The following is a 21,742-nucleotide window of genomic DNA, read 5'->3' as shown; positions in this document are numbered from 1 at the left end:
GGTTCTGAATATTCAGAGATATGTCTAGAGTACAGTCGGATTTAGTAAAATAAGTACACGCATTAGAGTCAGCGTGTGGCTCCCACCTCAGGTAAGAAAAAGTTAAGCTTCTATCATACTTTGTTGACACTAGCTGCAGGTGTAGCATTTTGAAAACGCCGGTTTGCCGTTTTTGCATGTTGGCTCACAGGTGGCCATACATGAACAGGTATACCTGCGCAATACGAATGGAGCACTGAATTAACCTTAAAGGCCATAGCGGCTAAATGCAGTTGGCAAGTGCAAAAGTTTTACGATGCTCAATGCTCAAGTGGAAAGGCGTCTCGAACAATTCAATGCATCACGTTTATATCAGTACATACAAGTAATCGTTTAATAAGCATGAATTCGATATTCCAGTTCAGTTTGCTCATGATAGTACGCCTTGACGGTACCAGCACACGGTAACACACACGCCATGTAACTGCTATATCTAATACACATTCACTGGTAATGCCTACAGTGACTGCATTGTTCCCTTCACACTTCATGCACAGAGATACATGCAAGAATGGTCATGAAGCCAACATGTTCCTTTTGTTTCATGCTCCCAGGGTGCAAACAACTAGCAGGTGACCGAACAACTGGCTCGCTTTACGTACACACTTTTCCTGTAGTTCTCCGCGTGTCCGCAGGGCGCTCTCGTATTGCTTGAAGAAGGCCTACTACAAATTTTCTCAATTTTCAAGACCACAGTAGTCATACGGTATTTAGTGCACTACAAAAAAGAGTTGTGAATGATAGGTGGCTTTCTAAATAAAGGCTCATCTACTCTAAGTGTTCCATGCTGCTGAAAAGAAAGAAGTTGGAGGGCACTTAAGCTTCGTCTGAAGAAGGGAAGTGATACAAAAATCAGGCCCTATTCGCATTGCTTTCTCAATCGCCAGCCTGGCTTCGCTTCTCGAGGCACACCATGCCACAAGGAAAAGAACGTCTCTGCTAGTTGCGCTGGCCAGTTATAACTATCCTAGAATGCCTGCTTCAAGTAAAGTTAAGTAGTGCCCGCTACGCCATAATTCTCCCTTTTACGAATTAGCGACGTACCCTATACACATGCATAATGCGACACGTGACCCTACGCAGTTGCTCACGTTGTTGATGCTTTTGCCGATGATGATTATTAAATGTGGTGAGCACTTTGTAATGGGTGCACCTTAAACCACTCACTCACTGCACAATTCGTATGTCTTGATGCCTGGCGTCGTTCTACGCTTCTGCCCCGCAACGTCACTTGCGTTAACGAGACTCCTCACACTACATGACATTCATATAGGTTTCTTTTGTGTGTGTGTGTGGGGGGGGGGGGAACAGTTCCAAGCAATGGCATGGGCTCGATTCCCACTCAAGCTGAAGTTTCTTAAAATATTTATTTATTTATATCCATCCCCAATTTTCCTCATGGTCAATGCAGATTTTTCACTCACAGCTAATGACACCGACATAGATGTCGGAATTTCTGTGAAACGAGCTGTTTAACGCAATCGCGGTGAAAGGCTTTTTTTTTGTTAGACTTCTTATACGGTCACATATATGCCTACTGCCTTGCAAAATGGCTGGTTGTGTAAAGATAATTGCACTTTTATTGCCAACGCAGTTTAGTTTTTTTGTTGCATTACACTGCTTATTGTTGTTTTTTTCCAAATTTGAAGCATCCGGTACCTTAAAAATATATTCATAACACCAAGGTATTTGCTCTAAGGTAATCATTTTGTGCATGCTGAGGGTATAAGACAACAAACCATTTTTTTATATTGCTTTTCTGTAATAAACTTGAGTTGAGAGGCAACACTGATGCCCGTCCCTCCCTTAGACCTTGCCTTTATTTAAAATGTTGCGGCAGCGAGTCACGGGCTACTACAATATGTCATTACGTTACAACTTATAGGCATGATGACCTGCACAATGAGTTTACAAGAAACAGATTTTATTGGGGCAAAAGCATGCCGCAAGAAAGCCAGAAATACTCTAAACAAACAAAAAAAGACAAAAAAAAATTCACCACTGACTCACTTACAAATCACACACGTTTAAACAATAAGTTCTGCTAAACACACTCACTGCATCTGTACCTCAAGCAAACTAAACATGTGCTTCATTGATTTCAAATACAAAATTAGGAAAGCATGTTCAGCAAGGCACTGATGTAGGGAAAAAAACTACTAGCTGCTCAGCACAACCTTTCAGGAAAGGAAGACATTAGTCTAATGACAGGCTTGCCATTATAAAAATATGGCACATACGGCGTACAATCAAGAAGATCTGATGCCTGCACTAACACTGCTTCATCACTCTGTTCCTGTAACCATATACAAGCAAAGACTTGGGCTCAAGATATGCGAATTTGCATCTGAACAAGAAACAGGTACTTGCCATCATGCTTGAACATGCCGACAATGCAACCAAAAGTCACATCATAACGTGTCCCCGAAATAAGAATGTAGTCATCGCATGTGTACACAAGCCATTTATAGTAGCTTTTTTCATGGTGTGCTCTTAGGCAAAGCTATGTTGCCTACTCGGGACAGCATGGTTGACCGCTCTGAGATGCTCATATCTGTGAACTCCTCAGGCTGCAAAGCAAACGAGCCTTTTGCAGCCTGAAAAGCTTGAGACAATTGGTGACGTTCACTGAGAGTTTTCGTTATATTCTTAAGTTTCTGGTACTACGTGTACACTCCTGAATACTGGTGCTTACTTTCAAATTTCAAAGTCCAAACATGGGAGAGAGGGCCGACTGTTGGATAAGTTCACTGTAATGAAGCATATAATGATGCTTTGGCCTAATCTTGTGAAGAGGAACAGGGCGCTCCTAGACGTTATGTAATCCTCAGTCAATATTTTAAGGTGAGCAACTTGGGCAGGTGTTATCTTTGTGCCATAAGAAGGTCAACAATGTTGGCCACTAAAACCACAAGTTGCCAGTATGGAATCAGTCACATCTACACCTTTGTGCCCACGTAGAGTGGCAAGAGTCTCAAGAAAGTCCAGTTTGGATTGCGTGGCCTACAAGCCTGTCAACCTGAAGGGTGGGTACTTTTGCTGTGTTGTTGTGCATATCATTGGTGGAGTACTTCATAGTTACAATTCTGTTATTGAGAAGTCGTATGTGAACCAGTTTTTGTTTTTACGAAATAGTTAATACACAGTGCCAGGTCATGACGAACGACACCTCAAAGGGTCATGTGCAACTGCAGGGTGGGAGGCCAGGAGTTGCAGACAGTAGGTGCTTCAACACATGAAATGGAGAATTGCCTACAATACAAAATCACTGGAGCCGGTGCCGGCCTTTTCAAGACGTTTGAGAGATTCCTTGGAGTTTTCTACTGTACGCCTTGCACTATCGCATGTGGTTTCTGCTCAAACTCGCACCGTGTAATTAAGCAAATACGGCAGAAGTAAGTAGAAGAACTGAAGTTTTGCGTGAACCCTCCAACAGCATGGCTGGCAAGGTTGTCACCTACTACAAAGTTTAGCCTCACAATATGCTGAGCTCGATTAATTGTCACTCCTGATTTTTCCAAAAGAACCATGTCATCTGTTAGGGGCCTAAGCACTTCAGTAAGACCAAACTCTCTGACATCTTTTGGCGGCAGAGCATAACCAGCTGGATATTGTTAACACGTGACCGGTAATACAATGGCAAGTTGTTGAGTGTCATATACACACCGAGAAGTTTAAAATTTCCCTTTGAAGATCCCAAAGGATTCACAATCTCAAAATCATCAAGATACAAAATAATTCCGATTTCATTTTCAGCCATGTTCCTGAAGGAATGGTATAACTGGGAGTCGTCACAGAAGGTTTCATCAACAAAGCTCTTACCACGAAAACGCAAAGAGGACATCAAAAAGTGCACAAGACCTTCTATAGGAACATAATGATACGCAGACATTTGGTTCTGCTTGTTAGTCCTAATAGAAGCTCAGTCGGTTTGAGGAAGCAAAACCTTTCTTTGTAATACTTGTGACGACAGTAGGTTGATCTGAGGGTATCAGATGTTGCAACTTCAAGAAGATCTTCAGAAAAACATGACTGAACATCAGGTAGTAGGTCACTTGGCACCTTCTTTGCAATCTGTTGCAGAAGCATCTGCTTATTTAGACTGTGCAGATTTTGTATTTCTTTAACAATATTCTGAACAGTTGTAGCAGGCAAGTGATGCTGCGATTCTAACTTAAGTAAAAAGAGTGAAAAATTATCGATAAAAGGTGATTATTTCTATCCTTACACATCACTTGTGCTGCATCATCCACACGCTCACTTTCAGAAGTACACGGAAAAGAATCTGACTCTAGTTCCATGCTTCTGTCTAAAATTGTGAGCACTCAGCCCCTCAGCGCCATGAAAACTTGCAGAAACTTCATTTTCAGGCAATGGTTGCATTATTTTTGAACCTGGTTCCATGCCTCCACCTGTAGGTCCATAGCACAGCAACACATCATTTTCTTGACGATGATACCTGCTTACATGTGTCCTAAATGATGCAGCAGAAGTCGACACACTTACACAATGAGGAAAAGGGCAGGTAACTGCATCTGTGTTGCCATCAAAGTGCTCAGCAATGTGCGAAACTAGTTCTGACCGCGTCGCAAGTGTCTTGTCACACGATGACACAGGGCACAACAGTCCAACATCCTCCCTTTCATGGCTGGCTGTTTTATGGTGCCTTAAAACATGACAACGCAAACTTGAGTAGCTTTTAAGAACAACACCACATGACTCTGAGGGGCAAATGGCTCCATTAACAATGCTGCTATGAAAACGAAAATGGTCAAAGTATGCCACTAATGTTGGAAGATGTTGTGCGCAGAGTCGACAGGTGGCCATCACTACTCGGGGATGTCAAGGCTTGTTTATCTGCCAGTCTCGATTACGCCTTGCATCAGCTGCATTGCAGGAAGGGCTAATCAGTGAACAGAATTACTAGAAAACGAAGTACGCATACTAACTGTTTCTGACCAAACAGAACCTTTTGCTATCATTTCAGAAAACAAGTACAATAAGTGAGAAATCAAGGCCCAGCCAGGATTTCCCACCAAGGCGGGGAGGGGGTGGTTGAAACTGATTTCAAAATTCAAAGTGTTTTCATACTCCAAACTTGTTCACTAACAGCTTGTGCTACATGCGCTTTCCTCTTTTCCCTTTACAGGGAGACTACAGGTGCACCACAATGTTTTCTTAGTCCTTCTAAACAAATAACAACATAGTGGTTTTAAGTCAGGAATGACACTTATTTCTGCAACACATAAGAGAAAAGGGCGCAGTATTGTAGGGGTAGGGAGTGGTGAAAGAAGAGGTCACCTTCTTAAAAAATGAGCACCCACACCACCAAGAACCAGCTCGGGGTACCTCTTCTAAATTAGAAAAAGCAATGGGTGCAAGACCACACTGGAAATTGACCCAGTGCTGTATTTTTTGTATTGGAGGCAAACGCTCTAGCAACTCAACATGATTGTACCTCGCAAATAGAATGAGGAGAGAACACAACACAGGCACTGAGTATGTTTTGCTGTCTATGCTCCATATGCACCATGTGATCATGCCGATATTGAATTGCTGACTTGCCCAAGACACTAATTTACTAGCTACTTCACCACCGTGGCAATCAGCAAATAACCTCGGTCAGACTAGCAGAACGAACTATTGTTCCCATTCAATACTCGCCCCCAACGTTCTGTTTCCTCGTTTTTCTTTATGCTGAAGTGCATATTCTCCCCTCTTCTCCCTGGAGCCCATCACTGCACATGACTGTGAGGAATGACAGTCTCCCAGCAATATATGAAAAGCGTTTGTTGTTCTAGTGCACTTTCAATCGAAAGAGATGGGGGGGGGGGTGCACTAGGAGCGGGAGAACCTGTCTATGTACTCCTTTTTGGCTGTAAAACAAACCTTGCATAAAGCATAAAGCCGACTTGCAAATTTTTTGCACTGCGGTGTGGCTTGAGTTTGTCAACGGCAGCGACTCTCATGTTGTCAGGTGTTCGCTCCTCAGAGCAGATCATGTAGCCATGGCAAGCCATTTTATCTCATTGAATTTGCATTTTTGGAGGCCTTTACAAAGCTATTTGGTCATGACTAGAGACCGAATATTTGGCAAATGCCTATTTTTTTTCTTATTTCCTATCGTGCCACTTTGATATATGAGCATAAATTAGAGGCTAAGGAGGGCTTTTATAATGTTTTTATATTGCCTATCAATACCTATATTCAGAACCGGCACCCATATTAACACTATTTAACCTCAAGTTTCACTTCCCGGTGTAGTTTGAGCCTGTTACTCATGTTACTGCGCAACATTGACTATCCAGAAATCTACGAGGTTCATCCTTGTCATCTAGTTCAACCAACACTCAGAAACAACCACTAGCAGCAGTGAAATGGGACGCGCCAGCGAAATAGCAGAGAGCTGTCAGAAGAGAGTGAAGAGTAAAAGAAAGGAAAATGTGTTATGCATGCGGCTTTGTTTGTTTGTAATTTACTTTTTAAGGTGTTCAACACCAGGGGAAAAACTGGTTCTACGTGATTCAACCCGGTCGATAGGAAGAATCCCCTCCTTCTGGTCTTTTAGCGATTTGGGTAACTGCTCTTGCCCTACCCTTCTCAGTCATGCCGAAAAGAAAGGCACAGAGGTGTGTGTTGACTCAACAGTGAACACCTGACTCAACATGCTACAACATAAGCAGAGAGACCGTGTTGTGTAAAGCGTGTGTGACAAGGGACAATCGCACGGCTACGTTCAACTGTTGCTGCCTGTATACCACCTTAAACAATTAACATTTTTTGTTTTCCTGTTATAAATAGAGGTCACGCACCTCTTCTTTTTAAAATTACTTGCATTTATGTAAAAATTTATTGTAAATATATTTACGATATTGGAGGCCTGAAAAGTTGTTTTGCCTGCCTATTTTCGCACCTAAAACGCACTTCTTTAATGCCTAAATATCCGGCCTCTACTCATGACTCTTAAGTACCTCATTGAGCAAATCCACAGTTTCTGTCAGTGTTGCTGCTCCCTTGCCAGAGAAGGAACAATAACGAAGTTGAATGGTTTCAAAGGACGGTGAAAGTGTGCTACTTGAATTGGAATTTTATGCACACGAATACCACAGCAACAGGTTGTACCTATATCTACATGGTGCTCATGCCTCTGTGCTCCTTGCCATCAGGCAGCTTCCACCTAACTTGATGGAGATGTACTTTGGCCCAACGGGAAGTGTAGGCAGTGCCCAGATTTCGGGGTAGGTTGTATCGTATTTCGCAGCTGCTGCCCACCGGCAGCACAAACAAAGGCTCACCGGAAAGTGTCAAGCACAAGCAGAGACACACACATTGAGCAGACATGCACCAGCACAGAGGGGTCTAAATACTGCTGAGACCCCCCCCCCCCCCACTCCTCCTGGCTATGCACGCGAGAAGTATTCCTGCACCTTGAACACCGTGAAACTCGGCACAAGAACAACACATACACAAGAAGAAAATAAGACGCACAGCTAAATACTAAATGAGAACCATTTCTTAGCAAACCAGACGCACCTTAAAAGTATTTATCTATCTAGGCACCTATGACTTCTTGCTCTCGTGGCACGTTTTTGTTGACTTGATAAATACTAAAAATGGTATGGCATGACATGGGTGTATGACGAATGTAAAATATAGGTCGTAAAACGAAAATCATGTCATGCATGCATGTCATATATGTCATGATTTACACAGAATGGTCTGGTGCTCCGAGGGAATTCGTCAACTAAATTAGTGGTATGGTGAACATAAATGACTGGTTGTAACATGAAAATCATGTCATGTATGTGATGATTTACATGATGCGGCCTTGGTGTGCTAGTGGCCATTTCATTAACTTGATATATGCCAAAATTGATATAGCACAATATGAGTATATGACGAATGCAAGGGACTGGTTGTAACATAAAAATCATAACATGCATGTCATGTACATCATGATTCACATGAAAGTGCTGGTGCTTTAGCACATGTTTCATTAGCTTGTTATGTACCAAAACTGGCACAGTACGAGTATGACAAACATAAATGAAAAGTCATGCGTGGTATATTCCAGCATATACATTTCATTAGCATGGTACATACCAGAATGAACATGCAGGCATGCATGCATGTCAAGTATCCAATAGTGAACGACATGTCATTGAATGAATGCCTTGATTTGTCTGAAAGCCAAACAATGCAGGTCCTCTCTGACCGCATCACACTGCATCGATTACCACACGTGCATGCAATTTGCCGGATTTTTTTTTTTTTTGTGTGTGGCCACTGCTCTCGTATCCTCTTATAAAAGAAACAATGTTTAATTTCTAACACACCACCCAATATTATTATGTGTTTAGCCAGGCCCGTAGCCAGGGGGGGGGCAGCCCCCCCCCCCCCCCCCCCCCCCCCCCCCCCCGAAATTTTGATGACACATGGTGTTTTTCGAAAATAAACCATGAAAATAGGCGTTTTTCTAAATAGTCAAGGTTTTCAGCAAGTGCCCCCCCCCCCCCTCACCCCGAAAAAAATTCCTGGCTACGGGCCTGGTTTAGCCCAGAACGGATAAATTTTTAAAACTGCGCTTAAAAACCGCACTGCTCAGCTCGAACTTGGCGGCACAACTCGGCCACCCAGCGTGACTTTGAGACAAGGTCTCGGAACCATAGATAATAATAATAATAATATGTGGGGTTTAACGTCCCAAAACCACGATGTGATTATGAGAGACGCCGTAGTGGTAGGCTCCGGAAATTTCGACCACCTGGGGTTCTTTAACGTGCACCTAAATCTAAGTACACGGGCCTCAAACATTTTCGCCTCCATCCTCGGAACCATAGACCAAGACCAACAGTGACAGTATAAATAAAAAGAAATCTTACCCTTGTGTACTTGTGCCACGTGAAGTTGAACTTGTACGTCGCCGCCAGAGATGTCTGTAACAAGTCATGAACCATTAACATGCAGATGCTGTCGCACGCTGGGAAGCCCCTATAGGGGTATACGTTTCCTGGATCACATACTTCATATTACATTCCTTAATACGCGGCGCATGTGCAAAATATAGCGTAATACAACTACGGCGGAGAAACAATGATCACGACGTGATAACTACCAAGCTCGGAATGCGAACTTTGTGCACATACATCGCAATCACTTGGCGATTTTCAGTAATGCTGAATTTTCTACACCCATTAAGCACTCCACCTAAAAACAGCCTATACAATACTACCGCTAAGATTGGAATTATTATAATTAATAATTATACCTGCACAGTGCGGAGATCAAAGCGTAGCAAAAAACGTCAGCGCCTGTGCTATATAGTTTCCCGCCTTTCCTAGACGCGAGCGTGCGTATGCGACAACAGATTGATTTTAGCGGTAGGAGCTATAAGTACAAAGGTAAAAAAGTTGGAAAGTCAGCCACTCACCTCAACAGCGCTGAGCCACGCCGAGCTTGGAAGAACAAAGCAGGTTGAGCCAGGTTGAGCCCGATTGAGCAGCGCGCGCGTGCGTCGAGAACGCTACCGACGCTACGGCCAGCCACGGCTGTATTGCCGTTGCAACATTATATCGACGGTGGACGGTGATTGATAATTGCAGTGCGCCCTCTGCAGTTGATATATGATGAATAAAAATCTCTAAATTACTGCTTGGCGCAGAATAGGGAATACAGTTTTGTACAGTAACATCAGTTGCAAGGCTCGAATTCGTATAGCGGTGGTACGTGACGACCATATACGTTAAGGAAAATCGTACGAATGTATATTTATATACAGAGGGATCATCTGTATTGTAATTACCTATTTGCTTCAGGTTTCGCCATGATGGAAGGAGCATCCATATGTTGAACTATACAGTCGAATTTGATCGACATACAGAGGGATCATTTGTATTGTGATTATCTACTTGCTTCCGTATTTCGCCATGATGGAGACAGCGTCCTTATGCTAAACTATGAAGCCCAATTTTATCGGTCTACTAGTGATATATCCGTGCTTTCTGCGAAGGGTGAGAGTCAGTTAATTTTAATGAGGACACACCCGCTTTTCTATAGGCAGATTACGGATATTTTTTTGAGTGTAGGGAGCCTAAATGACCGGCCGTTTTTGACATGCATGTATTATGTATACGCTCCCTATATCCAGCTTGTTGGAGCGCCAGTGCGGAGGGACGCTGCGTGTCTGCCCATGGAAGCCGACAATCTGCCATGGAAGCCGCTTGTCATCGATAAAACCCCTAGATTTTGTTCTCCTTTTCTTTAAATAGCGACAACCGCTGAAGCGCCGCCGACAAATCTCATTGGGCGACGCTCGTGTACGGTAGCCATGTTCCATGGAGGAAGGAAAACTCCGAAGAGGCCCTATCGTATCCTATTGCTACAGTGTACTAGAAGGGGGTAGTGTGCTCTCTGCCCTATGCTACGCAGGTGGCGCTCTGAAGCCGCTCATGTCGCCGGTACTGGGAGCCGCTAGGGGCGCTGCAGCCGTTTCCTCTTGAAGTTTCTCGCGCTCCGATCCTTCTGGCCGCTGCCGCTCTCTTGCTGCGCACGTGCTAAAGGAGGCGGCAAGTCGATTGGTTTTTGGCGCTATTGAGAGGTTCAGTGGTTTGCATCAACAACGACCGCGGTATTCGCTTTGCGCTGACGTGTTCATGCTAAGGTATGCTAAGCAAGTATGCCTACTAGTGGCACAATCACTGTATCGTGCCTGGGTTCAAAACTGGTTACAGCCGTGTCAAGGGCGCGCCGAAGGCGTCTTTCTTCAACGTCCCTCAAGACTAAGAAAAACGAATACAGCGGTGAGGAACCTGCACCGCGAGGATAAGAAGCTTGACGAAGCGTGTACAATGTGCGAATTGCATTTTGAGCTGCGTTAAGTAATCAGGGACTATATTCATATAATTGATGGCAAAGAGATTATGGCATTCCCCGTGGTAGACCAACGCTGTCGGCAGACGCTGTTCCGGCGATCCTTCCGAATCACCCCGCGTACCTTAGCAAAAGGACTCCCAAACCCTAGCAAAAGAAAGCGAAAAGAAGGGGACCAAAGGACCAGCATCAACAAAAATTCGAACCGCAGCATACGCGACGTCCGCCGAAAATGACCCGAACGACCAGTCGCCATCAAATAAGGCATATACATTTTACGCTAGCGAAGAAGCACAAAAAGCAGCCTGCTCAGAGGAGGTACGGAACTATTTCAACTTTTTTTTTCCACCTCAACACTTTCCTAGCGCTAGACGAAGCATTAATTTTGTTTTCCATTGTTTTCCGGTACTTTATTGCACTTCGACATTATGCGAAGAAACGACTGTGGTGTCGGAAAAAGTTGGCATGTATTTCTTCAAGCCTCACGATGGCCACTCCAAGGTGTATATCAGGTAGAGATTTGTTGAACAACATTGCTTGAGTTGCCAGGAAGAAGCAGAAAGCCTGCTCGTAAAATTACAGATATGCCTTCGCAGCAGATACGTTCTTGTTATGTAAATATTGTTGAAAGAAAAGTTGACAATATTGTACTGCCACGCCAGTTTAGAACACAAATTTGTAATATTTCTGGAATCTAAACTGCTAGAGTGTTTTTTGCGTTTGGTGGATGTTTTGTGTGTAATCTTTACGTCAATGCTGTTCATAAAGAATTTAAATTGCAGAAAGTAAGATTCAGATTAGAAAATAAAGTCGTTTAGCAATGCGCCCTCACAAGAAAATTTTGCACGAATGTACCCATTTTTACTTTAACAGCTGAAATTGCGCTTGTTTGAAATTTCAAGGTAGTAATTTTCCACAATTAAAACGGATGTTGTGGGTGCCTTTTATTATCTTTCTGACAACGTGCACTTTCACGTGCATGTGAAGCGTTTTCTTATGCGAAACCACACCGTCTTTCGTAACTTGTTAAGAAAAAACTGCGCAGCAGGACGAGACACCAAGAAAGAACTGACGAAAACAAGCGTCTTGGTGTCTCGTCCTGCTTTGCAGTTTTTTCTTAAGATGTTCCCGTACCAATTCGCCCAACTTTCAACCCTTGTTTCGTAACTTGACTGGCGAGTTCCGGTCACCGCCAATGCTTGGCAGGCGTCGAGCATGCGTTCAAGGCGCATGCAACGTTCGAAAATGCCTGATAGAGCTATGTGTAAACAGGTTCAAATATCGCGCTAATTTGTTGACAAGCCATCACTTAATAGCGGCTCTCGTGGAGGCAGCCGACATCTCTCCAGCCAGCGCTGCAATCACAGCGGCAGCGTGTTTCTGTTGTATTTCTTGACGAGAAAAGCGAATGCGTGCGGACAAAATTCCGACCGTATGGATAGCAAGCTCTTCAATTAAACAGTCCGCTAAAATAACCCGCAACGCCCACCTAGCGTAGCCGCGAAACTTGTAAAACCGCGTAACCTTTCAAGAGGAAATGCTAGTGGCGCCATCACTCGGAGGCAACATGAGCTGCCTCAGGCGCCGCATGTGTCTGAGCCCACTACCCCTGTCCCAATGCATTGCGAAACGTGTGGCGGAAGTGACGTCAAATTTATGGAGGAGGAAGGGAATACGAAAGGGAGAAGGCAGGGAGGTTAACCGGACAGCAGTCCGGTTGGCTACCCTACGTCGGGGGGAAGGGGAGTGGAAAGATGGGAGAGACAGAGAGAGAGGGGGGAGCGAAAAAAAAAGGAAATTATCAATAAATGCACTGACACGTATGTGACGGTGGCACTGTAAAAATTAGTCATGGGGTAAACAAACCGGTATGGGGCAAACAAAACAGCAGACGCCCCGCGGCGTGCTCTCCGCGCTGATTAGCTTCTGCTCAGATTTGTAGTTCCGGCTTAAACTTAGCGCGTATTGTGCTGTTTGCATGCAGCAAAATGTTGCAAGCCGATATTTATCAGGCTGTTCGTGTGTGGCAGGCCCGAGCGCTGCGGCCTGAAATTCTTCGTGGAGCGTTTTTGTGCAACAGTACAGAAAGTACCGGTACGTGCCGTAATCAAAAACATTCAGCCCCTGCATCATCGCATTCGAACTCACCTGACAGTGACTTACGCGTTCTGCTGGGCGTTAAGCCTTTTCCTTTCTCGTAGGCCGATTTCCAGATCTATTGGCCGATAAGCAGTTCTTTGCTCGTAGGAACGAGCGTGGCACTGCACGATTTTAAGAGCTTGCTCAGTAGATATTCGGCGCAACGCAATGCTAGTAGTTGACGTTATAACTTCACGTCGAAAAGAGGACACCGGTTTATTGTATGCGCGATCCTGCACCTAAAGTTTGTAATCAGTGCGCACACAACTGCTAGCACGGAGCAAGCGCACACCGCACAATACATCAGGTAGTCCGATAACAACAACAAATGTTTATTGCCCTTTATCGCCCTTCCGTGTGAACGACACATCCTCAAACGCGATACGATTCCTTCGGCGCATGTTATGTACGGCGCTTCAGACACCAAAAACAAAAGTTCACGAGTGTCTGAGTTGACACAATGAGTAAGAACCAACACAGCGCACATCCGAAACCTTCGCATGCAAATACCATACATTAGCGAACAGCAATGAAGTGAACGTATATACGTACACATGAAAAGTGACACCCGGTACTTTCCGCAGGGCACGCGATTTGCACCGGGTATTCGCATCAGCTGGGCATTGCGAGCTTTCCTAAAGAACATACAGGAGCAGCATGCGTGAATCGACTGCGCCGCTTGCACGGCGAAAAAAAAAAAAAAAAACCTGCAAAAGTTTCGCGACGCGCTCGATGCGCGCATGCGCTTGCAAACGACGCGACGGAAATCGCGAAATGTTCAGCTGCTCCTTCGATATAGGAGGCGATGCGGGTGTTTGCGATGTGGAGGCTTCATGAATGTGACGTCAGGGCATCTCCCTAGTATAGTATTCCTTCCTCTGTGCCATGTTCTTACTAACGCTTTTCCAGCGCCTCCTCTAGAGGTCTCCGTGATGGAATTGGCAGTTTTAGCTGATCACCCCGCAGAGTCGAGGACGTCAAATGAAAGCCGAACACCGGCAAGCCTTCGCATGGTATAGTTCGCGCCGTCCTGTCATCACCATTGACAGGCGCGCGCATCCGGTTTGACCGCACTGCGCATATGCGCGCCTGTCCATGATGATAACTGGACGGCCCGCACTATACCACTGCGAAGGCTTGCTGGTGTTCGGCTTTCAATTGACGCTGATAGTACGTGTGGTCAGGCCTTAATGACGGAGGGACTAGCGGGGCTGACACACGCATCGCGTGCGCATTTTGTCCGCTAATCGGTGCGTGAATAATGTACTTAAACGTGTGTGGCTTTGTAAATGAACTTGAGCAGTGCGCTTGATTGGGCTGATCGGTGCATATAGTAGACGAATAATAAAACAACGCTTAGGTCGGGACGAGAAGAAGACACGGACACGGCGCTGAACTAACAACCGAGGTTTATTGCAAAACAAGTGCAATATATAGGTAGCAGGTACCCGCTCAGAACAATAACCATTATCAGACGTGCACATCCATGTGATAGAGGCCGTACAGCAAACATAATAAGCTCGAGCACAAGCACATCATCAAGAAGCTGTCACACTAGTAGCATCTAGATGTCTAATTTCACTGCAGTGAATGGAAATGGAGGGCCCGCTTACACAAGACACACCATGCTGTTGAATGTGGAAGGCTTCGCAAATCTCGCGATCTCGCTGCTCGTTATAATGCCCAGCGAGAACGTGAGATTTCCGAAGCCTTCCACATTCAACAGCATGGTGTCTCTTGTGTAAGCGTGCCCTCAATTTCCATTCACTGCAGTGAAAATAGATATTTAGAGGCTTCTTGATAATGTGCTTCTTGATAATGAGCTTCTTGATAATGTGCTTGTGCTCGAGCTCATGTTTGCCGTATGGCCTTTATCACATGGATGCGCACGTCTGATTATGTTAGTTGCTCTGCGAAGATACCTGCTTCCTGTATATTGTATTTGTTTTGCAATAAAGCTCGGTTGTTAGTTCAGCGCCGTGTCTGTGTCTTCTTCTCGTCCCGTCCTAAGCGCTGTTTTATTCTTCGTCCGCTTTGTAAATCTTGGTTACGAAGGACATGGCGGCAGTCGCCGGCTTCGTTTGGAAGGAGGTCGACGGAGGATTCAGATGTCGCTAAAAGTGTGAAATCTGGGGACTTTAGTCATCAACACAACAATTCTACATGCGGCTTGCAAATGGCAACGCCGCAGCAAACCTGTTTGCTTAGCAAGCTCACGTTTACTACCATTCATATTGTACCTAAAGCTGCCAGCCTTACTTTGTGTAACATCTTAATTTGTTGCTATCCCATTCATTGCTTCGCCCTTGCGGCGAAACTGTGACTTTTTTGAACATCACTCTACGTAGGGTTAGTCACGGAATAATTTTTGAAAAGCCATTGCAGTACTGAGTACTTTTAGTAGAAAGAGCACAGGGGAAAACTTTTGGAGCTGGAAAAAAATAGTCTGTGAACGAAAGCTCTTAGTAGGAAAACAGACTTTCTACTAACGTCTACATGCATATTTTTGCTCACAGCTCCTTGTTCGTTAAAATTTCTAAATGAGGACAAGTAAATTACGCTCAGCATTTGGGAGAGGAGAATAAAATATGAAAAAGAAAATAAGTTAAATATTGTACGATTAGGCAAAACATACAAAATGAACAAATAAATAAGCAAGCATATTTATAAAGGAGCGGGGAGGAAGGCCACGCGACTGGCAACACGTCAGTTAGAGAATGAGAAGGTCATCGCTCCCGTCACGTGAGCAGCAACGCAGGAAAAAGAGGAAGCTGCTGCAGCGAGCCCTCTTTTGTTGCCGACGCGCCGGTACCACCGGCTCGCCACTTCGAAAGGGGGCACCCCACCAATGCGAAAAAGTCGCGCCATCTCGGTGTGCGGAAGGAGGAGGTGAAATACCACGCGTGGAAGACCTGCTACCACTTGCGAGATGACGACGCCGCCAGAGCAAGCTCCGGACGCCGTGGCTAGCACCAGCACCGCCGCCACGACCGACGACACTGACGACTCGACCGACAACGAGTTACTCAACTCGTACGTCGAAGTCTCGAGCGACTACGAGAGCGACGACGAGACCGACAAGTCACCGTCTTTCGCGGCGATGAAATTCGCGATGAGTGCCACAGCCGCGTCCGGCACAAAGTCGACCGGCAACGCAGTCGTCGACGCACTCAAGGTTAAACCGAACCTCAATTCCTTGGCGAGCAAGATGGACCGCAGGGAACCGACTGCCGGGAAGTACGAGGAAACGACGCCGCAGTGCCGGTTGCGCGTCAAGCGCGACATCATGGACCTGCTGACCGACCCGCCACCGGGAGTGTACATCGCACCCGTCGAGCACAAAATCACCGTGATGGACGCCCTAGTACTGGGCCCCGCCGACACGCCGTACGAGGGCGGCTTCTTCCACTTCCTGATACAGTGCCCGCCCGACTATCCGATCAATCCGCCGCGCGTGCGCCTCATGACCACCGGTGCCGGTCGCGTGCGCTTCAACCCGAACCTCTACGCGTGCGGCAGGGTGTGCCTCAGCATACTGGGCACCTGGAGCGGGCCGACCTGGAGCCCCGCGCAGTGCATTGCCAGCGTGCTCATCTCGATCCAGTCGCTGCTCACGGAGAACCCGTACTACAACGAGCCGGGCTACGAAAAAGAGAAGGCGCCGGGTGAGTCCAAGCAGTACAACCTAATCGTGCAGCACGAGACTATCCGCGTGGCCGTGTGCGACGCCGTCGAGGCCTGCCTCAGCGGGTCGTCGGAGTGTCCGCCTGCCCTGAGGGAGGTGATGCTGAAATCGTTTCCGGACTACTACGACAAGTACGAGAAGGCGGTCGTGTCCAACGTAGATCTGACAGGTACGGTCATGGAAGACCCGTTTGGCGGCAGGAGGGGACAGTTCGAGTACAAGACGTTGCTCGAGAGACTGCGGACACTGAAAGGACAAGTTCAAGAGTGGTTGGACGCAAATGAACGGAGCAAATGAACGTATGTTGTGTCTGTGTGTGTTGTGGAACCGGAAGTGAGTTGGACGGTCGAATGGGCAAAGCTTTTTTTTTTATTATTTCTCGTCTCTGTGGAGCCATCTGAGCATTGGGTGAAAAAAGACAAGCACGACATTAAAAATCTGCACGCCGCACGAAACAAATGGCGTTAACCGTGATGCGGAGTCGTTTGTTTGCACATTTCGTCGCGTTCAAGCAATAGAAATTAAAGAAAATACAACGATAAATGAACGACAAAAGCTTTAAAGATACAAAAATTGGGCCGGCTGGATTACTCTGGAACCTTCGCTGCCGAAATAAGAAAGACGCACAATATAACATAAATGTAAAAATAACGAATAAAAACGTCATAAAGTAAAATAAAGCATTGTCGTAACTGCAGTTCGCGCTGTCGAACAAATTGTGACAAAGCTGCAATTAAAAAAAAACAAAAGAGACATTAAAATAAATAGAAAACACATCGATATCCTACTTCCGAGGCAACACGAGGATTGCGCAACTTCCTGGCATTTTCAGCTCTTAGGAGAGCGGCAGAAAATAGCGCTTGGTACATCATCGCTCAATCTACATAGTACAAAATATAAAAAAAAATGAGGACACAGACTAGAGATATGGGGGACACGCTTAGTGAGTCTTATGCTGATTATTTATTTATGACCAACATTGGATTAAACAGCCACGCATACTCACTGCCACTCAACTCTCTGATAGCTCGATTCACGATTTCGATACACGCGCTTCATCAGCTAGCCCAGCTATCGAGTCATCTCCCTATTTATCTGGTTGGGCTTTTTTTCTTCTTTCAGGACAATTATTTTTCTAAAGAAAAGTGTTGACAGGAATACACTGCAATGATGGTCAAGGAAATCCACCATTTACGATAAACATAAACGGGAGAGCAAGGGGAAGGGGGGGGGGGCTGATTATTGAGAAAAACTGCAACCAATCAGACATTTTTTTTTTCAGGCTGCTTTTCTAGCTTTACGCATGCTCACTCCTCCACCACGAAGGCTTAAAGATAGCTTTAAGCCCCGAACTCTCATGCACGAGATGCCTGATGACAATATGACCAAGTTCCTTGACATCATATTTAGTTTCCACCCAGATCGTTTTTGCTGGCGCTATCAACCCCGGTGAAATACGCCGGTCTTGCCATACAACTCTGCACACTCCAAACTAGTAAAAAGATATATTGCCAACGTTTACTTTTGTAATGCTCTAACCAAGTCATGTGAGCATGAAGTAGCGGTTAGTTTTGAACAGCAATCCGACCGGTTATCAGAAGCAGGTGTGTTCAAAGTGTTCAAACTTCTGTTGCTGAAGCTTGGCTCAGAAAATTTCGCCAGTCGTACTTCCACGTACTTCCACAAGATAATGTGGCAGAACGATCCAACGTAAACGTGGTTTTTTCCGTCCCTAGTAAACTTCTAAACCTGTGCCACCGAAATAATAGCGAAAGGAAATCTGATGCGTGCGCTAAGAAACACAAGGTCACCTATGTTTCTTGCAGAAGTAATATATTGCATATAGGATCCCCCTTTCTTGTGATAAGATATATATATATATATATAGGCATAGGGGGGGGGGGGCGAAGGTTCGTCGCAGCGCCCCCCTCCCAATTATGTCAATGTATGGCGCTGACATTGCGCCCCCCTCCCTATTATGTCAATATGTGGGGCTGACTTTGCGCCCCCCCTCTTAGGTGAACAGGAAGGGGGGCGGCCGCGCCCCCCCCCCACCCCCCGTGCGCACGCCCATGTATATAGGCCAGACCGGAAGGTGTGAATGATAGGCTTAGAGAGCGCAACAACAATGTAAAAAATGGGCGTTACGGATGGCTTGCGATACATTGTAAGACACGCGGCTGTCAGCCTGTTTTCGGCGCATGGATCATTGTCTCAACCGTGAATGATAAGCTGACAAGAGAAATGACTGAAGCTGAAAACATTGTTATATTAGGTCCTGAACGCGTCAGCACGCCGTGTGTCAACTTATCTGGCAAAGAGCTTGCGTTTCTAAGAAGTTAATTGTTTTACATTCCTGGTGGCGCCTGTGCGGTGTATAAAAAGTGTGTGCTCAAGGAAGTAAACTTTTGTTGGTAGTTTGCGCTCTGCGAGTCCCAGTCCTATTGGCGCAATTCAGCACTTCGTATCATGAACCAACATCAGCCATTCTGTGGTCGAGGCTATCCGTACGAAAAACAAACATACTCGCGCACGTGCAGTAGCTAATTGCAAGCTTTCAATTCGATTGCATAGGCACAAGCTTGCAGCACACGTTTTTTTTTTTTCTAGGTACGCAAGATTACGCGCACGATTTCCCATGTCTTTGTCCGTGCTGCGGTTTCCATAAGCTGCACGCGCACCGACATTCCAGTGGATCTACCGTAATCTACTGGAATACAGATACGAAAGCGCTGAATGTCCGAGAGTAGAAATAGAAGAGAAGGGGAAAGGCAGAAAGGTCACCTGACCATGTGCTCAGTTGGCTGCCTTAAAGTTGAGTTAATTCATGGCATACATACAGCTGTACGTAAGTGGTTGAGGGTTGGTCAGCAAAATCCCACTGTTGTGCGAGTTGGTTTTGCCTAATGAATAGGTTTAGAAGACGGAGACAAAAAGTGAAAGTCACGTCTTTACCTTTCTTCGAGGTCCACGACGGTGTGCTTCTGTGAATCGCTGTATTCTCGCAAGCCCTTATCCCATCTGCGGGGAACTCTTCCAAGGAATTCGCTACTTGTGACGGAAAACGTCGTTGAAGGGAGCGCGCGTAAAATTTTGCCGTGTAGGAAAGCTGTCTTGCATTTCTCGCAATTTGACTAGGCAGCAAAACAAAGAAAAGAAAGAAAATTCCAGTATAGCTCTCTCTCTCTCGTTAACTAAACAATAGTATAAGAGTAGGCACATTTTCAACGAAGCCTCCCCGGGTGCCACCATAATCCCCTCGGGCCTGTTGCGTGACCCCCCTCCCCCCCCCCCCCCCAAAAAAAAAAGATGTACTGAGGAGACTATGACATCCGCTTTTGTATTCCTGTGCAACCGTGTAGAAAGAGGTGCCCGTCTTAGATCGGTTTATCTGACGACACACAAGATTATCTGACGGAAAGAAGATGACTTTTAAGGGCTCGTTTTTCTTTGTTAGACACACTATTACAATAACGACAATAGCACTCTAGACAATAACGCCAAGGAAAGTATAGGGGTTGGTATTTGTAGTAAATGGGATATAAATATGATGAAATTAAAGTGGACGGAAACATAACTTGCCGCCGGCAGGGACCGATCGCCGCCATGGCGCTAACATCCCTAGGTTTAAATGCACATATATACCCCATAAAGTGGACGGGAGGATGACCGCCGCCGTAGCTCGGTGGTAAAGCATCGGTCGAGTTATTCCAAGGTCGCAGGTTCAGTCCCTGCCAGCGGCAAGTTATCGTTCCGTCCACTTTACTTACTTCACATTTATATCTTAATTACTACAAATACCATCCCCTATACTTTCCTTGGCGTTATTGTCTGTTAGTTCGGATTAAGATCATCTGACGACACACGACGGTGCTTCTTTCATTCAAAATTTATGCGTGTCTTTTTTGCTTTTGAAGACAGGAATGGTGGTGGCATTACTTATAGGAAGCAAGAAAAAGGCGCTTGTGTATGCAACCCATCAGGGAACACGGTGAAGCGCCTGGAATGAGCAGGAAGAGAGGAGGAGGTGGCGATGCAATGCCTGGCGGCAGAGAGGGGTGGCGTGAGGGTTCAGGTGCAGAAAAGGCAACGAACGGCGGATGGCATCTTTACCATACCTTCAGCTCATCCCCCCACCCTCCACCCCTCCCACACACACATACTGCAAACGCTTCGTTTAGTCGGAGGTTGACCGAACTCGCTTGGACACTACTCGCAGGAAACCGTTGACAGGTCTTCAAGCCGACAAGATGACTCCCTCCGACTTGTTCTTTTATTTTTTTATTCTCTACCAGGGCACTCAGCGATGCTCCCTCAGAAATAGCGCTTATTTTTCTCCTCCCACGAACCGCCTCAGTCCAACAGGGCCTTTCCATATCCTCCTCTCATAGCGCCTACGTCGCCACAGCTGCTTTGTCGGCGCTTTCGGGAAACGTCCCTGCTGCTCCGGCCACGGCGAACGAGACACAATGACATCCTACACACCACTATCCTCTTTCATTTCCCTTCTCCCCCCCCCCCCTAGACGCTGCGCCGTGCTCGCGACTGGGCTGCAGAAATAAGCGTCTCTTCCTCTACATAACCACAAACAACAACAACAACAACAACAAACGGGAGACAGCATGAACGAATGGATTCGCAACGCGCCGTAGGAAGCTGGTGGCTCGGAAGGGCACTATGGAAGGTAGCCCGGTGTTGCTAGGCGCCTCACACAAGGAGGCTGGGTAAACGCCGCACAGAGATGGCGGTTGGGGTGGGTCAGTGACCGACAACATTGGTAGAAAAAAAAAAGGAGTACTACTTCTAATGGCGGAATCTAGCTAGCTGTTCGTGAGTGCACTAGAGATACGCACATGAGAGTGTCTCGTGCCGTAAAACATTGCACTCCAACTATTGCACGTAATCAGGCTGCGAATGAGTGCATTGTCTGCACAATCTCCCATTCATGCCGAGGTTTCCGGCGAATAATCAAGAAAGGAATAAGTCTACCGACATATATATGCAACTTCC

General features: G+C 45.9%; 2 protein-coding genes across 2 annotated transcripts in view; both read left to right on the top strand.

Annotated features, from left to right (window-relative positions):
* LOC119389789 (cyclin N-terminal domain-containing protein 1-like) overlaps positions 1-21,742 on the top strand; it is a 489,989-nt gene that overhangs the window by 162,199 nt on the left and 306,048 nt on the right.
* Positions 15,888-17,223, top strand: LOC119389788 (ubiquitin-conjugating enzyme E2 Z). Its single transcript, XM_037657175.2, has one exon. It carries the CDS (start codon positions 15,977-15,979, stop codon positions 17,027-17,029), a length of 1,053 nt encoding a protein of 350 aa, XP_037513103.1. The 5' UTR covers positions 15,888-15,976; the 3' UTR covers positions 17,030-17,223.

The sequence above is a fragment of the Rhipicephalus sanguineus genome, chromosome 4 (assembly GCF_013339695.2).
Source record: "Rhipicephalus sanguineus isolate Rsan-2018 chromosome 4, BIME_Rsan_1.4, whole genome shotgun sequence".
Classification (NCBI taxonomy): Eukaryota; Metazoa; Arthropoda; class Arachnida; order Ixodida; family Ixodidae; genus Rhipicephalus; species Rhipicephalus sanguineus.
The sequence above is the reverse complement of the archived record's forward strand: the minus strand, read 5'-3'. Positions and strand labels throughout refer to the sequence as shown.

Bases quoted from the DNA above. Each gene is read 5' to 3' on its own strand.
- LOC119389788 (XM_037657175.2), top strand. From the start codon at position 15,977: ATGACGACGCCGCCAGAGCAAGCTCCGGACGCCGTGGCTAGCACCAGC.